This window comes from Onychostoma macrolepis, chromosome 10, assembly GCF_012432095.1.
Source record: "Onychostoma macrolepis isolate SWU-2019 chromosome 10, ASM1243209v1, whole genome shotgun sequence".
Lineage (NCBI taxonomy): Eukaryota > Metazoa > Chordata > Actinopteri > Cypriniformes > Cyprinidae > Onychostoma > Onychostoma macrolepis.
Genome location: NC_081164.1, coordinates 10,745,845 through 10,768,865, shown reverse-complemented (window position 1 = coordinate 10,768,865; position 23,021 = coordinate 10,745,845). Strand labels below are relative to the sequence as shown.

Here is a 23,021-nt window from a genome sequence, read left to right as displayed (position 1 = left end):
GAATGGAGACGGCAAAAGAACTACTAGATAATTGATGCGAGCAATTACAACTTCCATGTCGGAGCAAATTGGTCTGCATTTCTCAGCATGTAAGGGCCCCTGACCTCATTATAACAACTGTGTAGAAGAATAATCAAAATTAGCAGCGAGGTTTGAGGATCCGTGACAAACAGAGAGCGGAAAGTTTGACTCTAATGTAATCTGTTTTGACTTCAGCCATGAGAGAGCTATATCCACAGGTCAAAAGCTCCGGGAGAAACATGACCTCTCCGCAAAACGCTGTGGACTCTTTCCACGTCTTGGCGAAATCAAATAATAACAGTAATCATTAAGAACAACATCTATATTATATGACATAAATCTGCTCCAGCGGCCGTAATTACAGGGTGGAGATTGTTTTACCACATAGCGAAAGAATCCCCCAGCACAGGCAGAACTAATAATCTACAGCTACTAACCACGACGCTGGATTCAAATATGTTCACTGCAGAACGGCAAGGGGGCTACAAATCCTCGCAAACCACTCAGAGAGTTCCAAAGCGAATGCCCGAGAGACCGGGGAAAAGAATGATTTTCATAACATTGCATTTAGAGAACATTTAGGCTAGATGAAGTACTGGAAACATAAGCATAAATAAACTAGCTGCAATGCGTTTGTAGTGAGTATTATTACTTCTCACATGGATAGACAAATGCAATTTCTATAAAAGTCTAAGTTCTCAATTTCTATAATTTTATGTAAAATTGTGATAAAATAATTCAATGAGACATTTATGAAAATGTTGTACTGAGGATTCATGTAAACTTAATTTACTATTCTGAATCTGAATTCTGCTTCTGTTCCTTCAACCTTAAAACTAGATCCGTCTAATCTATTATTAATAGCACTGCTGAGACAATGAACCTGATTTTTTATCTGGATTCTGCATCCTAACTGAGTTTCTTCAACCTCAAAATTGGGTCTGTCTCACCTATTATGACTAGCATAGCTAAAATTCATCTGATTTTATATCTAAATTCTGTATTCCTGAATCTGTTCATTCACCCGGTTTGCAATCCGGTTTGCCTCACATATTATGAAAAGCACTGATGAGATTCTGAATCTGAATTGAGATCTGAACTAAATTGAATTCTGATTCTGTTCCTTCTGACTCTAAATCAGGCCTGTCTATCATCTATAATAAATAGAACTGCTGAGATTATGAATCTGAATTGAGATCTGAACTCTGTATCTAAATTGAATTCTGAATCTGAATTCTGATTCTGTTTCTTCTGACTCAAATCAGGTCTGTCTATTATTTATCTATATTGAATAGAACTGCTGAGATTACAAATCTGAATTTACATCTGAGTTCTGTATCCTAACTCAATTCTAAAAAACTGATTTCTGATTCTATTCACATTCAAAATCAGGTTTGAGTCCTCTATTCTGAATAGCACTGCTGTGATGATAATTCTGAATTTATATCTGAATTCTGAATAAAACACAAATCTGAAACTCTGCAGATTTCTCATGTATGTGTGTGTGTGTTTGTCGATACGCTACACAGCCGACCCCCACACATGACAGACCACTAAACAGGCCAAACTGCCACTGACCCTTAATGTAAATATTTCATTGCTCTGTCTCCGTTAAGACCGCACTGAATGATGAATGAGCAATAAAACGTGTTACCCAGACATCCCAGAGTACTGTCACTATGGCGACCAAAGAACAGGTAATGTCATCACTTTCTCTCAGTCTCTTTCTACTGTCTGTCTGTGCCTCTCTGCATCAGATTATCAGGCTGAAATGAGAGTTAAAGAGCCGCTTTAGGACAGTCCCTCCATAGGAGAGACACTGCAGTGACGATGATGTTCAATTAACTGTCATATTTAAGCCTTTTAGTTTGGTTTTGTTCCCGGCTTGGACTGACCTCATTATCGTCTCCTGCTTTGTCTCTCATCAGCAAGATGGTGACGGGTGGGCAAAGGCAGCAAACGCTGAGGGGGCATGATGCGTCCGTCCCCCATCCCTCTCGGCAAACACACACACACCAAAAGAAAAGCATTAATGTGCTGTTTACTGGAATCCGGCGCGCTGTAATTGCCAATTTATTTGATAGGCAGCCGGATAATGATGGCATTTCACTCCTGCCGCAGAGACTAAACACATGTGTGTTTGATTCGCCCCGTCTCCGCCACACATCCCCTTCTCTCCTCTTCCCTTTGCCCTGGCCTCCAGCCACCCTGCCTGGGGAAACTGTGCCGCCATGCTGGCTTCAAACGCGGCTGAAAGGGGACCTGGGGCTTCGGAGCAAATACAGCAAGCCTGCCAATTTATCCAAGGTTTGGGGTTACCGCTGGCGAGAACAAGGCTGATGCACCATTTGTAGCTTAATGAGCTGGCAGCGCATGGGGACAGGGGGAGAGAGGGAGAGGGAGGAGAGAGGGGGAGGAAAAGAGGAAAAGAAGGGGGGAAAGAGAGCAAGATGTCCTGTGTGACCTCTTTTGACCCCAGCTTCCTCTCTGTCAAGCGTAGATCAACACCAGGCTCTGTCTCTCTCGTTTTTTTCATCAGTGCAGTGGAAAGGAGTACGAGAGAGAAGACATCATTAGCACACTGCCAAACAGTCTATAACGAGGGCTAGAATTACTCCTCGTAACCCCAACTCAAGCTTTCCCTTCGTTTTTGCCTCACTTTTATGAAAATGGTGTGCGTATGCCATCATGAATATATATAAATGATAAACATGTCAAAAAAAAATAATCTCTCTAGGGCCTGAATTTTCATTTTAGGAAAGACTCTTTACTTTAAGAAAGGAAATGGAGAGGGGAGTGGTCATATGTATTCGTGCTTTCACAATGGATGCAATTATGTGGTCACTCATATTTATATTGATTACAGAAATTTGAAATCGCACACCTTAGATGCTAGATGGTCCAATGGGGTCATTTTTGTTGCGCAAAAGTCTACACTAAGTTTGATTTTAAACTTTGAATTGAATTTAACTAAAAATCAAACTGGAAAACTAAAGTGCAGTCAGACTAAATTGTGTTGTTCACTAAATCTCACCAACAGAACAAATTTTCTCTTTTCAAGCAATTAAAGGAAAGTTTCACCTCAAAGACAAAAATTTTGTCATCGTTTACTCACCCTCATATTGTTCCAAACCTGTATACATTTTTTTTTTTAATGTTGAACACAAAAGAAGATATTTTTGAAGAACCAAACAGTTGTTGGTCCCCATTGACTTCCACAGTAGGGAAAGAATTATAATGGAAGTCAATGGGGACCATCAACTGTTTGATTACCAGCATTCTTCAAAATATTTTCTTTTATGTTCCACATATGAAAAAAACTCATACAGGTTTGGAACGACATGAGGGTGATTTTTGGGTGAACTATTCCTTTAAGCACTCATTCACTGTATTAATATTTTACACTCTTAAGATGTATGTTGTGTAACCAGGTGATTATCTGTCAAATAAAAGAAATAATTTTTTGTTAGTGCAAGTGTTGCTGTTTATGTAATTTGTGTTGATAATAATAAAAAAATATATATTTTCATTAGGCGACTCTACATTTTTTAAGGCTGTTCTAGTCATTTCACTATTGATCAATTTTGCACCAGTAAATCAACCCTTGTACAGTGTTTACAATCTACAGTGCACCAATCTACAGCACACCAGAGGTAATGTAGACAGCTTATGAATGAAATTCTTGTATCGCAGACATGATGTGTTAATGTAAAGTCATCTGCACGAGAGAGAGCGAGTAGCATAATTACTGACGCTGTTTCTGAAATTACAGTCTAACAGAACGATTTCGAATTGATCTGTTCATCTGTGTGGATTTATTTACTCATTCAAACTTCATGCTACAGTGAATAAATGTTTGCGGGAATTTCCTGCTTAACTTTGCGGGAATGAGTAAAGTTATGCCCAATACCCACAGCCCTGAGCCAAAATTTAGGACCCGCTCTCCATATCTGTTATCTAGTACCTCTATGCTTGTATGAAGTGGCTTTTTTACGGTGTGACTGTGAATAACCTGCTTCCACCATCCCCTCAGGACTGGGATGCTCTACTTTGAGTGTGACCCTGAGAAACTGCTCAAGCATGAAAGAAAAAAATAAAAGTATCTCCAGCACCTTTCACCACTTCCTGTTTAGAATACTCAAGGGCTTCAAAATATTCAGTAACAGAGAAATGTACTTACCAAAAAAATGTGGCACATTAATTTGATGGGAATGCAAATGAGGCTGGGAACAATAGAAAGGTTCAAGTTATCAAGTAATTTTCATCATCCTGGTTTTTTCTTGTTTCCAATGTTTTGTCAGTTAAAGAATATTAAAAAGGAAAAAAAAGAATGACGTTGAATAGACTACACTTTAATCCCTCACAGCTTCACTTTTTTTCCACGTCAAATTAAAAAAGTAATACAAATCTATCAGAGGTGTTCACCTTATTCTACTGCTAATTTTTAAGTTAGAATTGACCATTTGCAAAGAGTTTGACTGGCAGGCGATCTGGCCAAACATAACAACGTTTTTTGTGTATTGACGTCTTTCCACGGTTGAAATAAAATACTTTATGATGTTCATTCATGTTTTTTTCATGCTTTAAGTAAATATGAAAAGATGATCGGTTCATGTGTGCCGCTTGAACTGAGGCACTACAGTTATCTATAGTAATAATAATAATAATAATAATAATAGTAATAATAATTTTTTCTTATTTTATTCATAACTAATAAATAATGTGTTTTTTTAATTAAATTAAACTAAACTAAACTAAATTAAACTAAACTAAACTAAACTAAACTAAACTAAACTAAACTAAATTAAATTAAATTAAATTAAATTAAATTAAATTAAATTACATTACATTACATTACATTACATTACATTACATTACATTCTTTTTATAGGATACCAAAAAATCTAGCCTGCATCCAAATTAAAACAAATTCCCCTTTTGTGTTCCAAAGAAGAATAACAACATGCGGGTTTGGAAAAGCATAAAGTGAGCAGATGATGACAGAATTTTCTTTTTGTGTGAACTATCCCTTTAAGACTCAAGTTAAAACCCATCACACACAACACATTCTGCATCTGTTTGTGGGTTGTTTTTACCTGTCCGATAATCAAACCCTATATTGTGTTTCATCTCTAACATTATCTGTTTCCCCCATTCCACTTACATTTCTTCTCTTCCTATTTCCCTTCCCTTCTCCTGGCCCCCCTCTCATGCTTTATCTCTTCGTTCTTCTCTCTCTTCCCTGACGAGGGGCTGCAGGTATCATTTCAATTTCTGATGTCAACATCAAATTACTTATTTCATTTCATGCCTGGCCAAGCATTCTATAGCTACACGCAGGAGCGGTCGCGCTCAACTCGTTCTGCCGTGTCTGTTCCGACGACTCGCCTCGCCCTCCAGCTGACAGCTCTAATTATGCCCGATATCTGATAGCGCCGGCACACACTCACAGACTCACATCTCCACTGCGGGAGCCAAGGCTTGAGGTTTGAAGAGGGCCTGCGCCAGACTGACTGAGCTTCCACACGAGCCTGTGTATAAGATCCATAAACAAGACTTTCAGTGCAATGTAAACTGTGTATACTGCCTTTACATGGTAGAATGCTGCTTCAAGAGGGTTATATATGACTGTATGTGTGCAGAGTGTGTGATACTACAATTTTGATATGCCAATAATTATTGTCATAATGCGAAGTTTGATACTGTATGTAAAGATTTAAGAGTTTTTAAAAACCTTTAATCTAATCTACGTATATATACAGATTGAACGCAACTGCTAACACACAAATGGCAGATAAAATAATCTCACTTTCATATTTCAATATTGACATATTGGTATTCCAGTGCTTTAAATACATTCTTTGTGTTTTTACGGTACATCACTGATGTCCAAGCATGGTCACTGGTACATTTTTCACCGTCTTACTTCCTGTCGTCTCTACTTCTACGGTGTATAAGCACAGTCGCGTTTCAGCCCGAGTCTCCACTGAAGCTGCCAGCTGAGTAAATAGGATGTTCTTATCACCACCCGAGCACAAACACATAGCAGAGCCTGCAGGCCTGAGGGTGCAGACAGCCTCCGCGCTCCTCTACCTCACACCCCGACAACACAAGCACACACATTGAGCTCAAGAAGAGCTCGGCTCTTAAAACACTCCTATTGTTCCTGTTGGCACAGGGCCTTGTCAGTTTAGACCAATGGAGTGGATAAGAGAAACTATAAAACGCTGTTTAAATATTGAACATCGTTGAGAATTAGGCAGATAAGAAAAGCCTCCAAATGAATGATAATGATCAGGTGTCAAGACAGTTATTGTAGGGGACCAGGCCAACCTCAACTCAGGTGTTAAGAATATATTTTCTGGTTGCTCAAACATTTAAGCAAACGTCTGCACTAAATGCCAGTTGTGATAAATTCTGCATATTATTTGTGACCATTATAAATGCAGGGTTCTCACAACTCAAAGGAACAATTTGCTAACAAATCAGACCTCATTGTGGCTTGCAAGTAAATTTTACTCTACACAAGAGCAGATGGAATATTTTAAAGCAGAGCTTAACTAAAAAAATATATATATTCGTAATAGAAATTCCATGACACTTCCAGGCATGGAAAACACATTTCCAAAAAAATAAGCATTACATAAAAAAGCAATAAATGTAGTTTTTTGTTAGTATGGCGAATGATGCGCAGATTTGATTGGACTCACGTCTGTCAGTCTATCTCTGGAGCTGCTCCGGATGGAGGGTTTGGATTCTCCACTCACACTCTCGCTATCGCTGTCTTTACAGTTGTTCTGGCCCGGCTTCAGCTGGAAAACACAAAGACACCCCCCAAAAAACAAGAAACGAACAGTCAGATGCAGCAAGAAGAGAAAAGGCACTAAAAGATGTTAAACATACTGTTACTAAAGCATAGGCCAGAGAAGAAACAATACTGAAGATCTCTGGATCAGAATACAATAATCTATTAAAGCTATGTAACTAAATAGATTACATTTGGATAGAGCACAGACCACAAAACCGATGGAAGCAGCTCAGTTAAAAAGGCAGATATTGGATATACAGTACTGTTCAAAAGTTTGGAATCGGTTATGCTCACCAAACAAAAATTGCAAAACATTATTACAATTTTATTTTAATGTATTTTAAAAGGCCTAACTGATTCATGTGATGGCAAAGTTCAATTTTCAGCAACAATAGACTTAAGTAAGGTTAGACAACATACTGAATTTACCTCAGATGAAAATGAAGCTATGAAGGATAGATGTACAGTTTTTGCAATACCACACACTATATAAAGGTTCTATATCATGTAATTTTCATGACTCACAGCTTTTAAAAGTTTTTTTTTTGGTCGACTTATTTTCAGAAAGATGTTCCATCAGCTGAACAATCGGCACAATTCACACTTGCAGCCTTGTTAGAAAATCTTTTGTAACATTATAAATGTTTTTACTGTCACTTTTTTAATAAATTGAATGAGTATTAAAAAAGGGCAAAAAAAAATCTGATTGATTTTACCATGTAAATGAGCAGAATAACTGCTAACTGCCATATTATGCTGCTGTGTAAATATAGCCATTAAGATGAGCAACCATATGGAGAATCTGGTTCGGATCCATACATCTCTAGATTCTGTCACCATCATTTCAGGTAATTTCATCACTACTACAAATACATCAGCCAAAGTTTCAAAATTAACAACTGATAAACAACTAAATCTAACATATGTTTTTGCACTGAGAATAGGACACCAAATCCACTAATGTTGATTTAATGTATTTCCTTTTGCCAATAAAATAAGTTTCATATGCTAGAGCTTTGGCACAGAGAGTAATGCACAGCTCCTGACATATAAGGAACTGATTTGTTCTTGGGAAAGTGATTTCCTCGACTGTTCTATAAAATAATTAAAAACAATAATATAAATAATTAAAAGCATTGGCATTGGCCACTGATATCCATATGATTTCAGCCACTGAGGACTGACTTCATATCAGACTTGTGAGAAAGACAAATAAAATCCAACTGAACCCCATCAAAAGCCGTTTTCCATTCGGTAAGCCACTCTCCCCAAGCAAGAACCAGAGATTCACAGCAGGTGTCCTTCAGCAGCCTAGAAATCATAAAGAACAAGAGCACAGCGCAGAGGAGAAGGACGAGGGGGAAAACGGGAGGAGGACATGAAATCCAAAAACATCTGAGCCCCAGTAAAGTCTGGAGAACAATGCCATACTCCCGGGACCCGGCAACTGTCGTCAAGGTCTGCGATTTACGTCTTCTGAAGGTTCGCCATTCAGACGGCTGTTTCCGCACCCCTCGCCCTGCCAAAACCCACCGCTTCATCTCTCAGCACATAAAAAGCCTGTTTTATGAGACGAGATGAGCAGTAAATGACTGCAGTGTCACTTAATGGAAAAAGCAGAGTAGGCCACGGCGCATTGGGGGGTTGTTTACTGAGATGGAGAGATAGATTGGCCCGCTCATTTCTTTTCCTATCTTTCCCTCCCAGACATTCCCTCTTTCTCTGTCTCACTCGCTCTTTCATACTTCCCCATCACGTAGGAGAATAAAAACAGATTCTTAGCGATAGTTCCTGACAAAGGCGGCGGGACGGGAGGAGGGAATAAGATGAGGGTCGGAGAATATCTCTTTTCACTGGTGCAGGCTGTGGGTTGTTAGAGGCGCACAGGCGGGATAAGGGACTGCGGGGAAGAGGGCCCTTGAGTAAAGCACATAATTAAAATGAAACTGTTCCTTTTCTGTAGCCATTAGCTATGTGAAAGGATCTCTCTCAGAGGGAGAGCTCACTGACTCCAGGCAGAGACGCTTGCTTCTACCAGCAGGCCACCGTGATAAGAGGCCCGCACTGCTCAGAGAGAGAGAGAGAGAGAGAGAGAGAGTTGGCAATGACAAAAAGGAGGACAAGCAACTGTAAAATCTGAAGTTAGAAAAGTCATCTAGGTGCATTTTTATGTGTGTGTGTCTCAATGCACTAAATGACTGCTTTTCTTACAGTATATGCATCTACATCTCATTTTCAATAAGCTGTCTCATTAACTTCATCTAAACTTCCACCTTAAGGGAAGTGCATCACCCAGGCAAGGTCAAATACTGCTCTGTCTTCATTTAGACTTCATAAAGCATCTCAGATGAGAGACACATCACCAAATGAGAAAAGCAGACAGCGGGGAAGGTCAGGTATAAACCAGTCGATCAGCACTTATTAAATTTGGCTGATAATCCTCTGAAACCTCCTTTGAATCACTTGGTGGACTCTGTGAGATAGAGCTCATGTAAAAATATGGTTCATAATTTAAATTTCATATAACTCCATGTAATGGCATTAACAGCACCACAGGTTTTCATATTTTTCACACTTTTTCCCTCAACTTCAATTGGCATTCTGCTAATTTAAGCTCAAGAGAAACACATAAAAGAGAAAATAATATTACTAGCATTCCTACAAAAAATTTAAATTAAAATTAAAAAATAAAAATTAAAAATTAAAAAATAAAAAAAGAAAGAAAGAAAGAAAGAAAGGGCAACATACAATTAAATAAACTAATTGAATAATAAATTATTAAATAAAATAATAAAAGCACAACGAATAATAATCTAATCAAATAAACAAGGATAAATATAAATGTATTTTAAAAACTACTATAACTGTAAAATTTCTGTCTCATTTAATTTCTCATTAGGTTATTAAGCTCATAAGCCTGCTTGTTTTCATTAGACTTATTAAAAACATTTATTTTACAGTGAGTATTTTTGTCAACACAAACTTGGAAACAGCTGGTATTACTTCTCAATAAGTGACTCTGGGAAGAGAGCTTACACTGGTTAAGAGCTCCAGATTTTGCATGATGCAGGACGTTACATCAAGTTTCATACTCAGCATTAGAGGTTCTGAAGAGAAACGACGCTAAATAATAATGACTACCAGGAAGCAGTTGTGCTATTCTGTATATCATGCAAATGTCTATGTAAAAAGATGTTGTATATTATTTACTCTGGACTGAGTTTAAAATCAAATATTAACAGAGCTATCAAACTCAGATAGTACATCTACCTTTAACCAGTTAAGCAGGTACACCTTTTACTAGGATTACAAGAATTGCAAAGCAATGAGGAGATTTGTTTTTAGTTCACCCCATTCCATTCCACTTAATGCCTCTTAAACAGCCTTTGAAAAATGAACAAGTTCTTTTTCCTGAAGGCATGCGGGTCATTTCTTATGAGTTCTCTGAGTAATTTCAGAAGAGATTTGATTAATAGAGGCGTTAAAGAAAAAAGTGCAATGCGGGTAGCCACGATAAATTACCATCATCAAAAAGTTCAGTGCAAATCGGGTTTCCACCCACAGTCAATAAATCAGAAAGCTCAAGCAGTTCTGTCTATAAACCTCTATGTCCACACATCGTCCATTACTCCACGTTTAAGGTTTAACAAGGTATCTCGCTAACTCTAAAATTAGTCTAAAGTCTAGACGCATAAAGTATGATATCTATTGTGTTCATTTTTATCGCTCCCATGCTCTTTCTGGCACTACTCTGCTAGGTTTTGGCATATGATCGTTACCTACTGCTGCTCGCTAGATTAACTGTCATAACAAACTTAATGCAGTTTCTTGTAAAAATGATCTTTCTTTGGAAAGCAAGCATCTCCCATATGCACGTGCATGCGGGCGTGTACATAAAAGCATTGTTTATGAGTGTGTATGTGTGCAGACGGGCATCTGTGGGTTTTCACAGTCTTTCTCATGCAATCATAATGACGTTAATGAAGACTGACAGCTCCACCAGGTTGCACCATAAGGATAAACTCCTTTAACAACCCTGAGAGCAGAGCCTGAGTAAAGATTCCCCCTCCAGGAAGATAACAAACAGATGGTTTTCATATTCCAGCAACTAATTCCTCAACAATTAAAAACACAGTAAGACATTAGCATCTAATGAAACATTTAAACTACCAGTAAGTGCATCTGCCATTAATTTCAACACAGTAAGTTCTTGTTTTGCCTCAATCTGTTCCCTGTTAGGGCTGATTTCTCCCTCCCCCCTGTCTGAGTTTACTGAAGTATAGAATTAACAACTGTTTTCAATAAGCAGTCAGCATGATTCCCTGGCACAAAAGCCTCCACGCTATTAAAGATTAATTTATGCTGCCAAGGCTTTGATGTGAGGCAGTAATGGAAAGAGCTTCTCGTTTTGCCTTCCCCATAAAAAGGTCAAACAGACCTGTACGCGTTAACCTGGCTCTCGCGACCGCCCGCAAAAAGAAAGTCAGTCGTCAATGGTTGTTTTATAGATAGCACCGTTTTATAGCGCTGTAATCACATTGCACTTAGCGAGAAAACGAAGGTAGTTTGTTTCCAATGTTGCAAGAGGAAGCCAAGCATAACAGCTTCTGACTGCATTACACTGATAGAAAGTCGCATTAATTCACACCAGCGCTTTGTGAACAAGTTCTGCTATACAGCAAGACTTTTTATTTGAATTTACTGCGATTTCGCCCTGGCGCCCGTACCGAAGCCACGCATCCATTACGAGCGCCAGTACAACAGTCCATAAGCCTAAATATATTTTATAGGGACTGTCTCAAAGACATAGAGCACAATAGCTTGGAGTTTCCACATAACAGACAGTTTTAATGGCTCTATAATGTGAAAGTGGGAGCGGCGGATTTCAATGGCACTCCTGGAGATTGGTGCCTTAATCTGAAATAATACTGACATACATTAAGAGCTAGCTTGTAAAAGCCATTTTAGTTTATACAGAGATGGAAGCACTTGCAAAGAGGAAATCGGCGCAGCTCAAGGCGAGAGCGCAGATGAGCATCCATTCAAAGTGTGATGCGACAAGGAGATGGTATTTTGCTAAGCATATTTGAGAGAAAATAATGCACTGGAAGATCAAAACAGTACAGCTTTGGTAGAAATTCACTGACGGTTCCTCAGAGGTGGAAACAAAGCTTGAGTAATGGGCAAAGCGTCCTTTGAAATCATCTGACTAGACTCTTAAAATGGCTTTTGAAGCTTTTATAGGATTATCGTTAGCACATGTAGTCAATTATTTCCTTTGCCCACTTGCTGAAAAGTGCTTGCCGGTGTTATGATAAAATTTTACAAGTCTATTGAACTATTCCCACAGGCTCGGCCCACAACCCAATGCAGTCAAACACAAAGCCTGACTCCGCCGCATTGGCCTTTTAAACGGCGCCGTTCGCAAACCCCAATACCCTTTTCATCTAAACCCCTGCTTTGAACAGCTCGGCTGACCCTTCGCTTCCAGTGGAAGCCCATGGGATTCTGTTGCTATCGGCTTCTGTTCTTCCTTAGTTACGCACTACAGCAGCTGTGGAGCTCGACAGTAATAAAACCTGGAACAATTTACCAGCTTTTATTGTTCTTCTGTGGCGTTTCAGTACAGCTAACCTGTCCTCCAAGGAGCCGAAAGAGAGAGTGAGAATCCCACTAGAGCGCCAATGAAAGAGGATCTCATTTACCTAAAAGCGCTTATAAATTTTTAATTTGCTTTAACAAGTAAATTAACAAGTCCCTCATTCGGGAAGTTTTATGGCTGCCTGCCACCGAGGGACAGCCATGAAAGTTTTATAGATAATCCACTAGTGTGCTAGGCTGCTTATAATAAATTGTCTATTTCCTGCTGCAGAGTCAAATCCCTCAGTTTCCAATGACTACACTTTAAATATCTCCCTCTCTACCTTCCTTTCAGTGCGATATAACGCCTGTTTTAACACTGGAGCAGACGGCGGCCCGTAGAGGGAGAATTATCCCGTTTCTTGTGGAGGTGAGGGAGGTCTGGTCTATATGAGTCAGTGTTGGCTTACATTCAGGAGACTCTAGCCTCCATCTTCAAACAGGTCTCTGTGATTGGCTGACAAGGGATAGTTACCCAAAAATGAAAATTCACCCTCATGTCATTTTACATTTACATTTATGCATTTAGCAGACGCTTTTATCCAAAGCGACTTACATTCAAGTTACAGTTTTTACATTTGATCAGCTCTTGCTTTCCCTGGGAATCGAACCCATGATCTTAGCGTTGCTAGCGCCATGCTCTACTATTTGAGCTACAGGAAAGCCTGTACAGGAAAAATGTCATTTCCAAATATGTATGACTTGCATTAATCTGAGTAAAACAAATTAAGATATTTTGAAGATTGTTTCTAAAGAATTAAATATCTAATATCAAATGAGATATCCAAACAGCTTGACTGGATAAATAAAAACATATTGTGAAATCATCATCATTAATCGGTTTGGTTTACCAATCAGCTACACTGTTACAAAAAAAAAAAAAAGTTGAGCCAACTTAAAATTTTAAGGCAACCAGCTTCATCAGATTTTTGAGTTTGCTCAACTTATTTTTGTGGGAGATTCTCACATTTTTGTTGTATAAACTTAAAACGACAAGTTGAGAAAACTCAAAAATCTGGTTTTAAAGCTGGTTGCCTTAAAATTTTAAGTTGGCTCAACTTTTTTTTTTTTACAGTGTGTGAAGTAATAAATGTAACACTCACATCTTCATGTAAGAAAAAAACAAAACAAACACTGATATGCAATATGGTGAAGAGAAAAGGCGTTTCAATAAACGTATGCACTGCATGTTAAGTGTGGCAACTTGTGATCCATACAAACTCATCTTTATATCTACTTTGAGTTTCGGTTGCTTATTACATGCATGTGGAAACATAACATGTGACAACCATTTTCCCACCCAAACGCCCTGCAGTTTTCCGCCAAAATAAAGATGTGATGGTTTGATGTTTGAAAATGTAGAAATTAAGACAATTTACAATTATTTTAACAATTTACAATGAATGTATTATTTACACTTTATTTTGTAAAATTATTATTGTTAATTTAATATTTAAATAAATCTATTTATCTTTATATTAGGGCTGTCAGTTTAACGTGTTATGAAAAAATAACGCGATTAAAATAGTTTAACGCAGTTAACGCACTTGCCCCGCCCCCAGACCTGTACATCATCCCACATTTCATACAGTTGACTGTTGACAAACATGATGCAGGGCAACAACTTCATAAAAGCAGTTATGCACTAAATTTCAAGACATTGGGGCAAAAATGCCCCTGTATGAGTTTTGTCTCATACTTATATCATATGATCACACCAGCAGCGAGAGCAATATCACACGAGTGCAAATATGATTTTATACTACAGTTCAGTAAAGAGGAAATTAATGTTGTGCTATATTTTAAACACAATATTGTGTGTTTTTGTTCAATTTTGTTCAATGAATCCGGGTTTTGAACGAATCGTGTGAACCAATGATTCAGTAGCCCATTCATAAAGAGACATTTATTTCATTCCTGACTGAATCAGCCATTTGAACGAATCGAATGAAGACATTTACCGCCACCTGCTGGTAGTTTTAGTTTCTTCTTTAGAGTATCATTTAATTTATTAAAATAATAATAATAATAATAATAACAATAATAAAGCATTGAAGGGATCATTTCAAATCTGAATGACTTACTTTCTTTTGCACAACACAAAAGAAGGTATTTTGAATTCAGTTGGTAACTAAGCTGTTTTGGTCACTATGACACTTGACTTTCATTGCATGAACAAAAAATACTGACATGTTTCTCAAATTATCTTCTTTTATGTTCCGTACATTATGTTAGGTCAGTGGTTCTCAAACCTGTCCTGGAGTACCCCCAGCCCTGCACATTTTGTATGTCTCCCTCATCTATCACACCTGGTTCAACTCATCAGCTCATTAGTGGAGACTGCAAGACTTGAAGTGGGTGTGTCAGATATAGGCAGACATACAAAACGTGCAGTGCTGGGGGTACTTCATGGAGAGGTTTGAGAACCACTGTGTTAGGCGACTGTAGCCTAAACATTTAACACAACAATAGCTTTAAATTATCTTTTGGGGGTATTTTCACAGCCAAATTTAGTTTGCGATTAATTAGATTAATTAATCGCAGCACCCTGTAATTAATTAGATTAAAAATTTTAATTGACTGACAGCCCTACTTTATTTATATATATTTTTTCATTTTTCTGTGAAATATTACAATAGTATTTTTGTTTAATATTTGTAATTGGTATTATTATTATTTTATAGTCATATTGTTATATAATTCACAAAATATTTGGCAAAATATATAAAAATAAATAAATAAACAAATCTTCGCCGGGAGTTTGACTTGACAGGCAATCTGACTAATCATAACACCGAATCTGCCATTTTGTTCAACAAACAAACCAGACAGGAGAATAGATTAAGGTCGATGGACTCAAACTTTCTGTGGTTGAAACAAGATAATGCATTCATGTTTATTTCATGTTATAACTAGTAAAGAGGAAGAGATGATCGGTTCACGTGCAGCTTGAAATGAGGCGCTACAGCAATCTGTCATGAGACATTAAAAGAGCCACAATATGGTTTTAATTTCTTTAAAAAAAAGACCAAATTTGAAAGCTGAGACTTTGTTTCACAGCAAATTGACTCTTCTGTCTGGTTTGTTTGTCAGACAAAATAGCATTGTGATTAGTTAGATCGCCTATCAATCAAACTCCCTGCGAAGGGTCAATTGCTATTTATTTAGAAAGGAAAATCACAATTCGATTTCTTGTCCCCATGCTCTCCTGGCCTATTGCTGTACCACACGCCTGTATATAGGTCAGAAAACACAGAGCTCTTGACTCTGTTCCCAATTAGTGAATTAAAAGGCCCTGCATGAGCTTCCTGGACCTCCATCTGAGCGTTCTGGTTTCCTGGCAGCCGGCAGTAGTTGGATACCACTGTGAGCAGTTAACCTGAGTGAGCTTACCCTAAAGACAACAGCGCTTGACAGAAGGATGCAGGGGCCATCATAGCTGGTGCGGCACGGCTGCAAATGTTCCGTCATTGCTTGGACAGCAACTGTGTCACCCCGCCAACCCACGCGGCCCTGCTATGACCTCCTCAGCTCTGAGGGCCGGAGCTCTTAACCGCCGCAGACAAGCTGCCTGTATCGCATCCGATCTAAAGTAGCAGCCTGTCAACAGGGATCAGGGCTCGGGTCAGGCTAAAAGGCCTGTTTATTTAGGCTAACATTACGCCTGAGTACGTACTGCGGCGTGCTTCCGCTCGCACATTGTCACGATGACCCTGTCCTCACAAAGACTCTGGGTTATATTTGCCGCCTTTCTACGTCAGTGCTCCAATCGACATCTACATTCCCCCAAAGCCTCAATTTTGTAGGTGACATCACATCCTAAATGTCAGCCGAAACAATTTTGCGGCAATATTGCAGCTTTCATCAGCGTCTCCCGTTCCCCAAGGTGGGATTGCCTTAGAAACGCTCCGGGCCCCCCTCTTCGCGGTCGGTAAGCTCAAGTGACACGCGACGACCTTCGGTGACCTTGTCAGGTGCTGCTGTCGTGATGGCAGAAGGGATCTTAACTGATGATTACCATTAGCTTTAACCTGCCTTTCATTCCACCTGTGTGGGAAAGCAGTGCTTTTAAGAAGCAAAAGAGAGTCGGCGTCTCTCAACAGAGGCCTGAGGGTAAATGAACCTTGAAGGAAGGAAGAAAAGAGAGATAGATGGAGAGGAAAAAGAAAGGTAGAGGTGGACAGGGAGTAAAAACAGTGCAGAGTGCAGTTTAAACCTCATAACTCACACAAAGAGCAGCGTTTACTCACTTCAGCCGTTGCCTCGAGGACAAACCTGAGGACGCATTTATATGGATATAAAACTTAGTGATGTACAATGACATTACAGACAAATCAATATGCTTTTAACATCCATCCTCTGCTTGTGCTCAGCACTACTCCAGTTCCACTCCTACAAATGGCTCTATAATGTGATGCTCCTGCATACTGATATATGGGGACAATTCCCAGATTTAATAATGAACTGAAGAACAGAGGAGGGAAGTGGGATATTACGAGCGACCGGAGACTTCAAATCTCTTAGATCATATCTGAACAGCTAGTTATGGTGCTCAGAATGACAATAAAAGATGAGGTCGTCAGGCTGTGAACACCACACGTATACTGGACAGACACATCAAGAAATCGGTTTAACTGGCCCTGACTGGAGGGGAAGTATTTACATAAGATGGGTTTTTACCATGAAAACTGAATAGCAACTAAAAAATAAAACTGTCAGCACACTAATTAAAAGCACAAGCATAAATATCAAAACATAAAAATAAAATAAATAAATAAATGGTAAAATTTATAAAGTAATAAAGATAAAATAAAATAAATAAGAGTAAATAATAATAATAATAATAATAATAATAACATAAAGTAAGAAAAAGATAAATAAATAAAATAAGAAAATAAAAATAAGTAATTAAAGAAAATAAATATACAAATAATAAATACATAAATAAAATAAGAAAAAATAAATAGTAAAATAAAAAAGGATAAAATAGATTAACAAGAAAATACAAAGAAAAAATTAAGAAGGAAAAATGATAAATAAATAAAGTTATAAAAGTAGGTAAATATAAACCAAGTAGGTAAAACGCTAAAATATCCATAAAAATGGGGCACAATGCACTGTATTACTTAGAATTAATTTTCCACATTTCTTTTTTTTTTTTTTTACAGGTGTTTTACCTGTATTTTGAATTTTGCACTTCACTGTCATTCTATCATTAAGGCCTTTCTGAACGTGCATAGACAGCAGTGCAACTGACACGTTTTAAAAGGTAGTAAGGGCATCGTTAAAAAGTATTCTTGTAGCTTCATACAATTACGGCTGAACCACTGTCACATGAGCTATTTTACGATGTCCGTACTACCTTTCAATGCCTTGAACGTGGTAGTTACGTTGCTGTCTATGCAGGGTCAGAAAGCTCTTGGATTTCATCCAAAATATTTTACTTTGTGTTCCAAAGATGAACAAAGGTCTTATGGGTTTGAAACAACATGAGGGTGAGTAATTAATGACAGAATTTTAATTGAATTGAATTTTTTAATGGAAAGACACTCAAATGATAAATACAACTTGGCTGATATGAAGCAAGTGAACCGGGTCTTGGAAGCCAAATAGATATTTCCCAGAATGCAGCAGATGCATAGAGGGCAGGCCGTCACAGAGAAGCCAGAGAATTCAAGCTAGCAGGCCAAGTGCTTATCACTACATAACATTTCATCAAAGAAATTTGTGTGCAATTAATTACATTCCCAGGCCTCCGCGATCCGGCCGTAGTTGTTACTCAGCTATCGGCTTTCAGGGCTCGCCATCTCACTAAGCCTCGCTCACAGTGCCAAGTCACATCCCCCAACACCAGCCAGCCTCAATAAAAGAGAAGGAAAAAAAATCTCCTCTCTTCTCAGCTTGCAGGGGCTCTCATTCCTCTTTTTTATTGCCATTTATTTTCCTCTAGGAATTCACTGCCAGTATATTGGCAAGCCTTCCAGTAGATGGAAGCAATGAAATTTAGCGCGGACACTTAACACCGGGTCAAGCCATGCGCACGGCTCATGTGTGGCAGTAATATGATAAACAGGGGTATCTAGTGTGGTTGAGGCCGCTTTTATTTTTCGTCCATCTGTCTATGATGAAAGTGACAGGGAGAATGTGCGGCACTGGTGTGGAATGCTGTTTATTAGGTGCTTTCTATATTTATACATTTCTTACGGCCATGGATGTAAACAGGTCAGGACCGGAGAGTCACCTAATAGCCCATACAGATGTGCAGAAATCTCTAACTGAGCATTAACATGCTAAACAAAGCAACGGAAATGGCTAATGGAGAGTTTAAGTGTTTCCACTCCATTATCACACAGACAACAAACAGAACACAACACAGCTTGAAACAAAATGGTGAATTATTACACAAGTCATGTTGCATCAAAGCATCTTGCTTACTGCTGGAGCCATGGCCTAGTTTGTTCGAATCCAGATTCTTATTTGTTTCCTTTTTTATTTTTTCTGTCTGCCCTTACCATTTAAAAAGATTGTCTGTTTAGGTCTAAACTCTTATAACCCCTGCAGTTCTGTTTGACTGACACAATAACATTCACATATAAAATCATAGTGCAATAAAACTAGATAAAAGCCACTAGCCTGATAATAAATGTGGGTGTGTGATGTGTAAAAGCACAGGTTAAGTGCATAAACCACTGATATGAACCCATAAAACATATTCATACTGCTAGCGGAAATGCTGCTATGATACCATGGCAAAACAAAGCCATTCTGTAATTTCAGATGTATTGTAAAGACAACATTAACCACTTCCCAACACATTTAACTTCTGACACATTACAGCTTTCCAAATGAAAGAATGTTTAGTAGGAAGTAATCACTTTATTTTAAAAGATTTGATTCGGTTACAAAAACTAGGGATGCACAGATATTCAAATTAATGTCAACAACAGATAAATGGCTTTGAAAAAAACTATAGCCTACTATTTTGTATATAAATAAATAAATAAAATAAATGAACACTGCTTAACTCAAAACCATAAAAATGGATCAAAGTGCTGTACACAGATCACATAAAATGATATAAATCATTATAAACATAAAATAGCAACAAATCACAACAACAATCAAGAACTAAAATCAACTTTAAGTGAGCGTTAGATGATGGGAAATTAGCACAAACAAAGAAATATCTAAAACTGTCCAAGTGACTTCAGTTATACAACCAGAACAGAAAAAACACTCCAGAAGCAGTGGAAGTCAATACATTTTGATGAAAGATTATGAAAACAAACATAAATATCATATATATCATAGTGGTTTTGTTTCTCACCATTATTCCATTGTTTAAACAAAAGATTACATAAAAAATAAGGTCATAATTATATATATATATATATATATATATATATATATATATATCTCATGATACTATTTATGAATTCTGTTGTTTGTGCAGACTTTATTATGGGAAAACATGCATAATATGAGTTATGCATGAGGCCCTGATCTGTTTTGATGAAAAATTCTCTATGCATCATACACAGCATTAATTTCTTCAGGCGCTGGTCTTTATTTTTCACAGTTGCCTGTAAAGATAAGGTATATTATAACCCAAGGCTGTGGGTGGGCCATTCTGGGAATGCGGGACACAGGTGATCAGTGTGTGTTTCAGAGTATACGATTTACACAGTGTTTAAAATAGCTTCCTGCTCTCATAGACCTGTCACCACCTACATCACAGAGGGAGAGAAAACCAGGGCTGGGGACAAACTGTCCCACCTGTGTCAGCTACAAATTACAGCATTCCCAAGAGCACTTCTTGCCTTGGCCCCATTTCTTCTTGCTTCATAATGATGCTGCTATTTTGTGTCAAATTAATATTCAAGTGTGAAATTATAACCAGAATGACAGAAGGTAACTGTTTATTTGTTCACTCTCTTATCATCTTAACCAAAGCCGTTATCGTCCATCTTAGCATCAATCCTCCAGTGCCGTAAGACTGCTTGACCTTCTTAGCCATGCATGTCATCTCTCTCTGTTTGTGTTTAGGTCTGCACTTCCTTTAGCAAGTAATGGACTTCCTTCAGAGCATAAATCACAGTCATATGCTTTTTTCAATCTCATGTTTCCTTCGTTCACTCTATGCATTAGCCTAGTCTAGAGATGGGTCATGGTAGTCGAGTAGTCCATTTTTTCCATATACAAACACACATATTAATTTTCCTATATACATTTACGGTCACACTTTATTTTAAGGTCCAATTCTCGCCATTAACTATGAATTTTGCCTAATTTGCTGGTTATTATTAGTAAAGTAGTTGTTAAGTTTAGGTATTGGGTAGAATTAGGGATGTAGAATATGTGCTTTATAATAAACTGCCAATATGTTAATAATATGCATGCTAATAAGCAACTGGTTAATAGTGAGAATTGGTCCCTATTCTAAAGTGTTACCACATTTACATACACACCAGTTTTATTTTAGTATGATTGATGTACTATTATAGTTTTTGTTAATATTTTGCATTAGAAGTTATTTTTTGTATTTTCTGTTTTAATTTTAGTCAACGTTTTAGTTTATCAAAGTATTATTTTTTAATTTGTCTATATCGTTTTTTGTTTGTTTTAATTAAATTTAAATTTAAAGCAATTAAATTTTATTCATGCATTTATTTTATTATTTTATTTTATTTCATAATTAATCAAGGATGCATTAATTTGATCAAAAGTGACAGTAAAGATATTCATAATGTATATTTTATCATTTATCACTGTTTATTTGTCAAAGAATCCCATATCACGGTTTCCACAAAACCATTAAGCAGTACAACTTTTTTCAACATTCATAATAATGATTCTTGATCAGCAAATCAGCATATTAGAACATATGTTCAAATCAGGGTGCGATTTGTGAAAAAAGCAGAGGGGGGATGCTTTTGAATAAAAATTTCTCTCTCCATAGGTGGAAGGTAAGGGTAAGGCTATAGCCTAAGAAACCTAATGTTAGTGTAATCTGCTAATAACGCACATCATAAACCTGTCTTTTTAGGCAAGTATATATAATAGGTGTCATGTCATGAAATGCGAACGGTGTTTTAATACGACGGAAACACAGTCCATTAAAAACATTGTAAATTAGGCCTATTAATTGTAATGATTTCATTTCCACGGTTATTCAAGCAATGAATAAATCATATAGAGAAACACAGAATCAACTGAGCTTTTTGAAACTCAGAATCAGTTAAACCATTGAGTCGCAAAATGGTTCACTGTTTCAAATCGCTCCAATCAGATCGCATATTACAAATCATTTGATTTAGATCGGGACTTCGGAGTGAGAACCCTCAGTCTGGGCATCGAGGTTATGAGTTTCTGGAGTCTTGGTGTTGGAATTTGGTCCCATTCTTGCCTGATATAGATTTCCAGCTGCTGAAGAGTTTGTGGCCGTCTTTGACGTATTTTACATTTAATGATGCACCAAATGTTCTCTATAGGTGAAAGATCTGGACTGCAGGCAGGCCAATTCAGCACCCGGACTCTTCTACTACGAAAACATGCTGTTGTAATACCTGCAGTATGTGGTTTTGCCTTGTCCTGCTGAAATACACAAGGCCTTCCCTGACATAGACGTCATCTGGAGGGGAGCATATGTTGCTCTAAAACCTTTATATAACTTTCAACATTCATAGTGCCTTCCAAAACATGCAAGCTGCCCATACCGTATGCACTTATGCACCCCCATACCATCAGAGATGCTGGCTTTTGAACTGAACGCTGATAACACGCTGGAAGGTCTCCCTCCTCTTTAGCCCGGAGGACATGGCGTCCATGATTTCCAACAATAATGTAAAATTTGGACTCGTCTGACCATAGAACACTTTTCCACTTTGAAACAGTCCATTTTAAATGAGCCTTGGCCCACAGGACACGACAGTGCTTCTGGACCATATTCACATATGGCTTCCTTTTTGCATGATAGAGCTTTAGTTGGCATCTGCAGATGGCACGGCGGATTGTGTTTACCGACAGTGGTTTCTGGAAGTATTCCTGGGCCCACTGAGTAATGTCAATGAGAGAATCATGCCGATGAGTGATGCAGTGTCGTCTGAGGGCCCGAAGACAACGGGCATCCAACAAAGATCTTTGGCCTTGTCCCTTACGCACAGAGATTTCTCCAGTTTCTCTGAATCTTTTGATGTTGTTATGCACTGTAGATGATGAGATTTGCAAAGCCTTTGCAATTTGACGTTGAGGAACATTGTTTTTAAAGCATTCCGCAATCTTTTTACGCACTCTTTCACAGATTGGAGAGCCTCTGCCCATCTTTACTTCTGAGAGACTCTGCCTCTCTAACACATCCCTTTTATAGCTAATCATGTTACAGACCTGAGGTCAATTAACTTAATTAGTTGCTAGATGTTCTCTCAGCTGAATCTTTTCAAAATGACTTGCTTTTTCAGCCCTTTGTTGCCCCCGTACCAACTTTTTCTGAGACCTGTAGCAGGCATCAAATTTGAAATGAGCTCATTTAGTGGATAAAAGTGTAAAATTTCTC

The 23,021-nt window shown here is 37.9% G+C and overlaps 1 protein-coding gene across 11 annotated transcripts in view; it reads right to left on the bottom strand.

Moving 5' to 3' along the window:
- Positions 1-23,021, bottom strand: part of auts2a (activator of transcription and developmental regulator AUTS2 a) — a 370,676-nt gene that overhangs the window by 209,823 nt on the left and 137,832 nt on the right. For all 11 annotated transcript variants that reach the window (XM_058788533.1, XM_058788537.1, XM_058788542.1 and 8 more), the window contains one exon: positions 6,732-6,833. In XM_058788533.1, the coding sequence (XP_058644516.1) occupies positions 6,732-6,833 (102 nt within the window). The remainder of the gene's footprint in view (positions 1-6,731; positions 6,834-23,021) is intronic.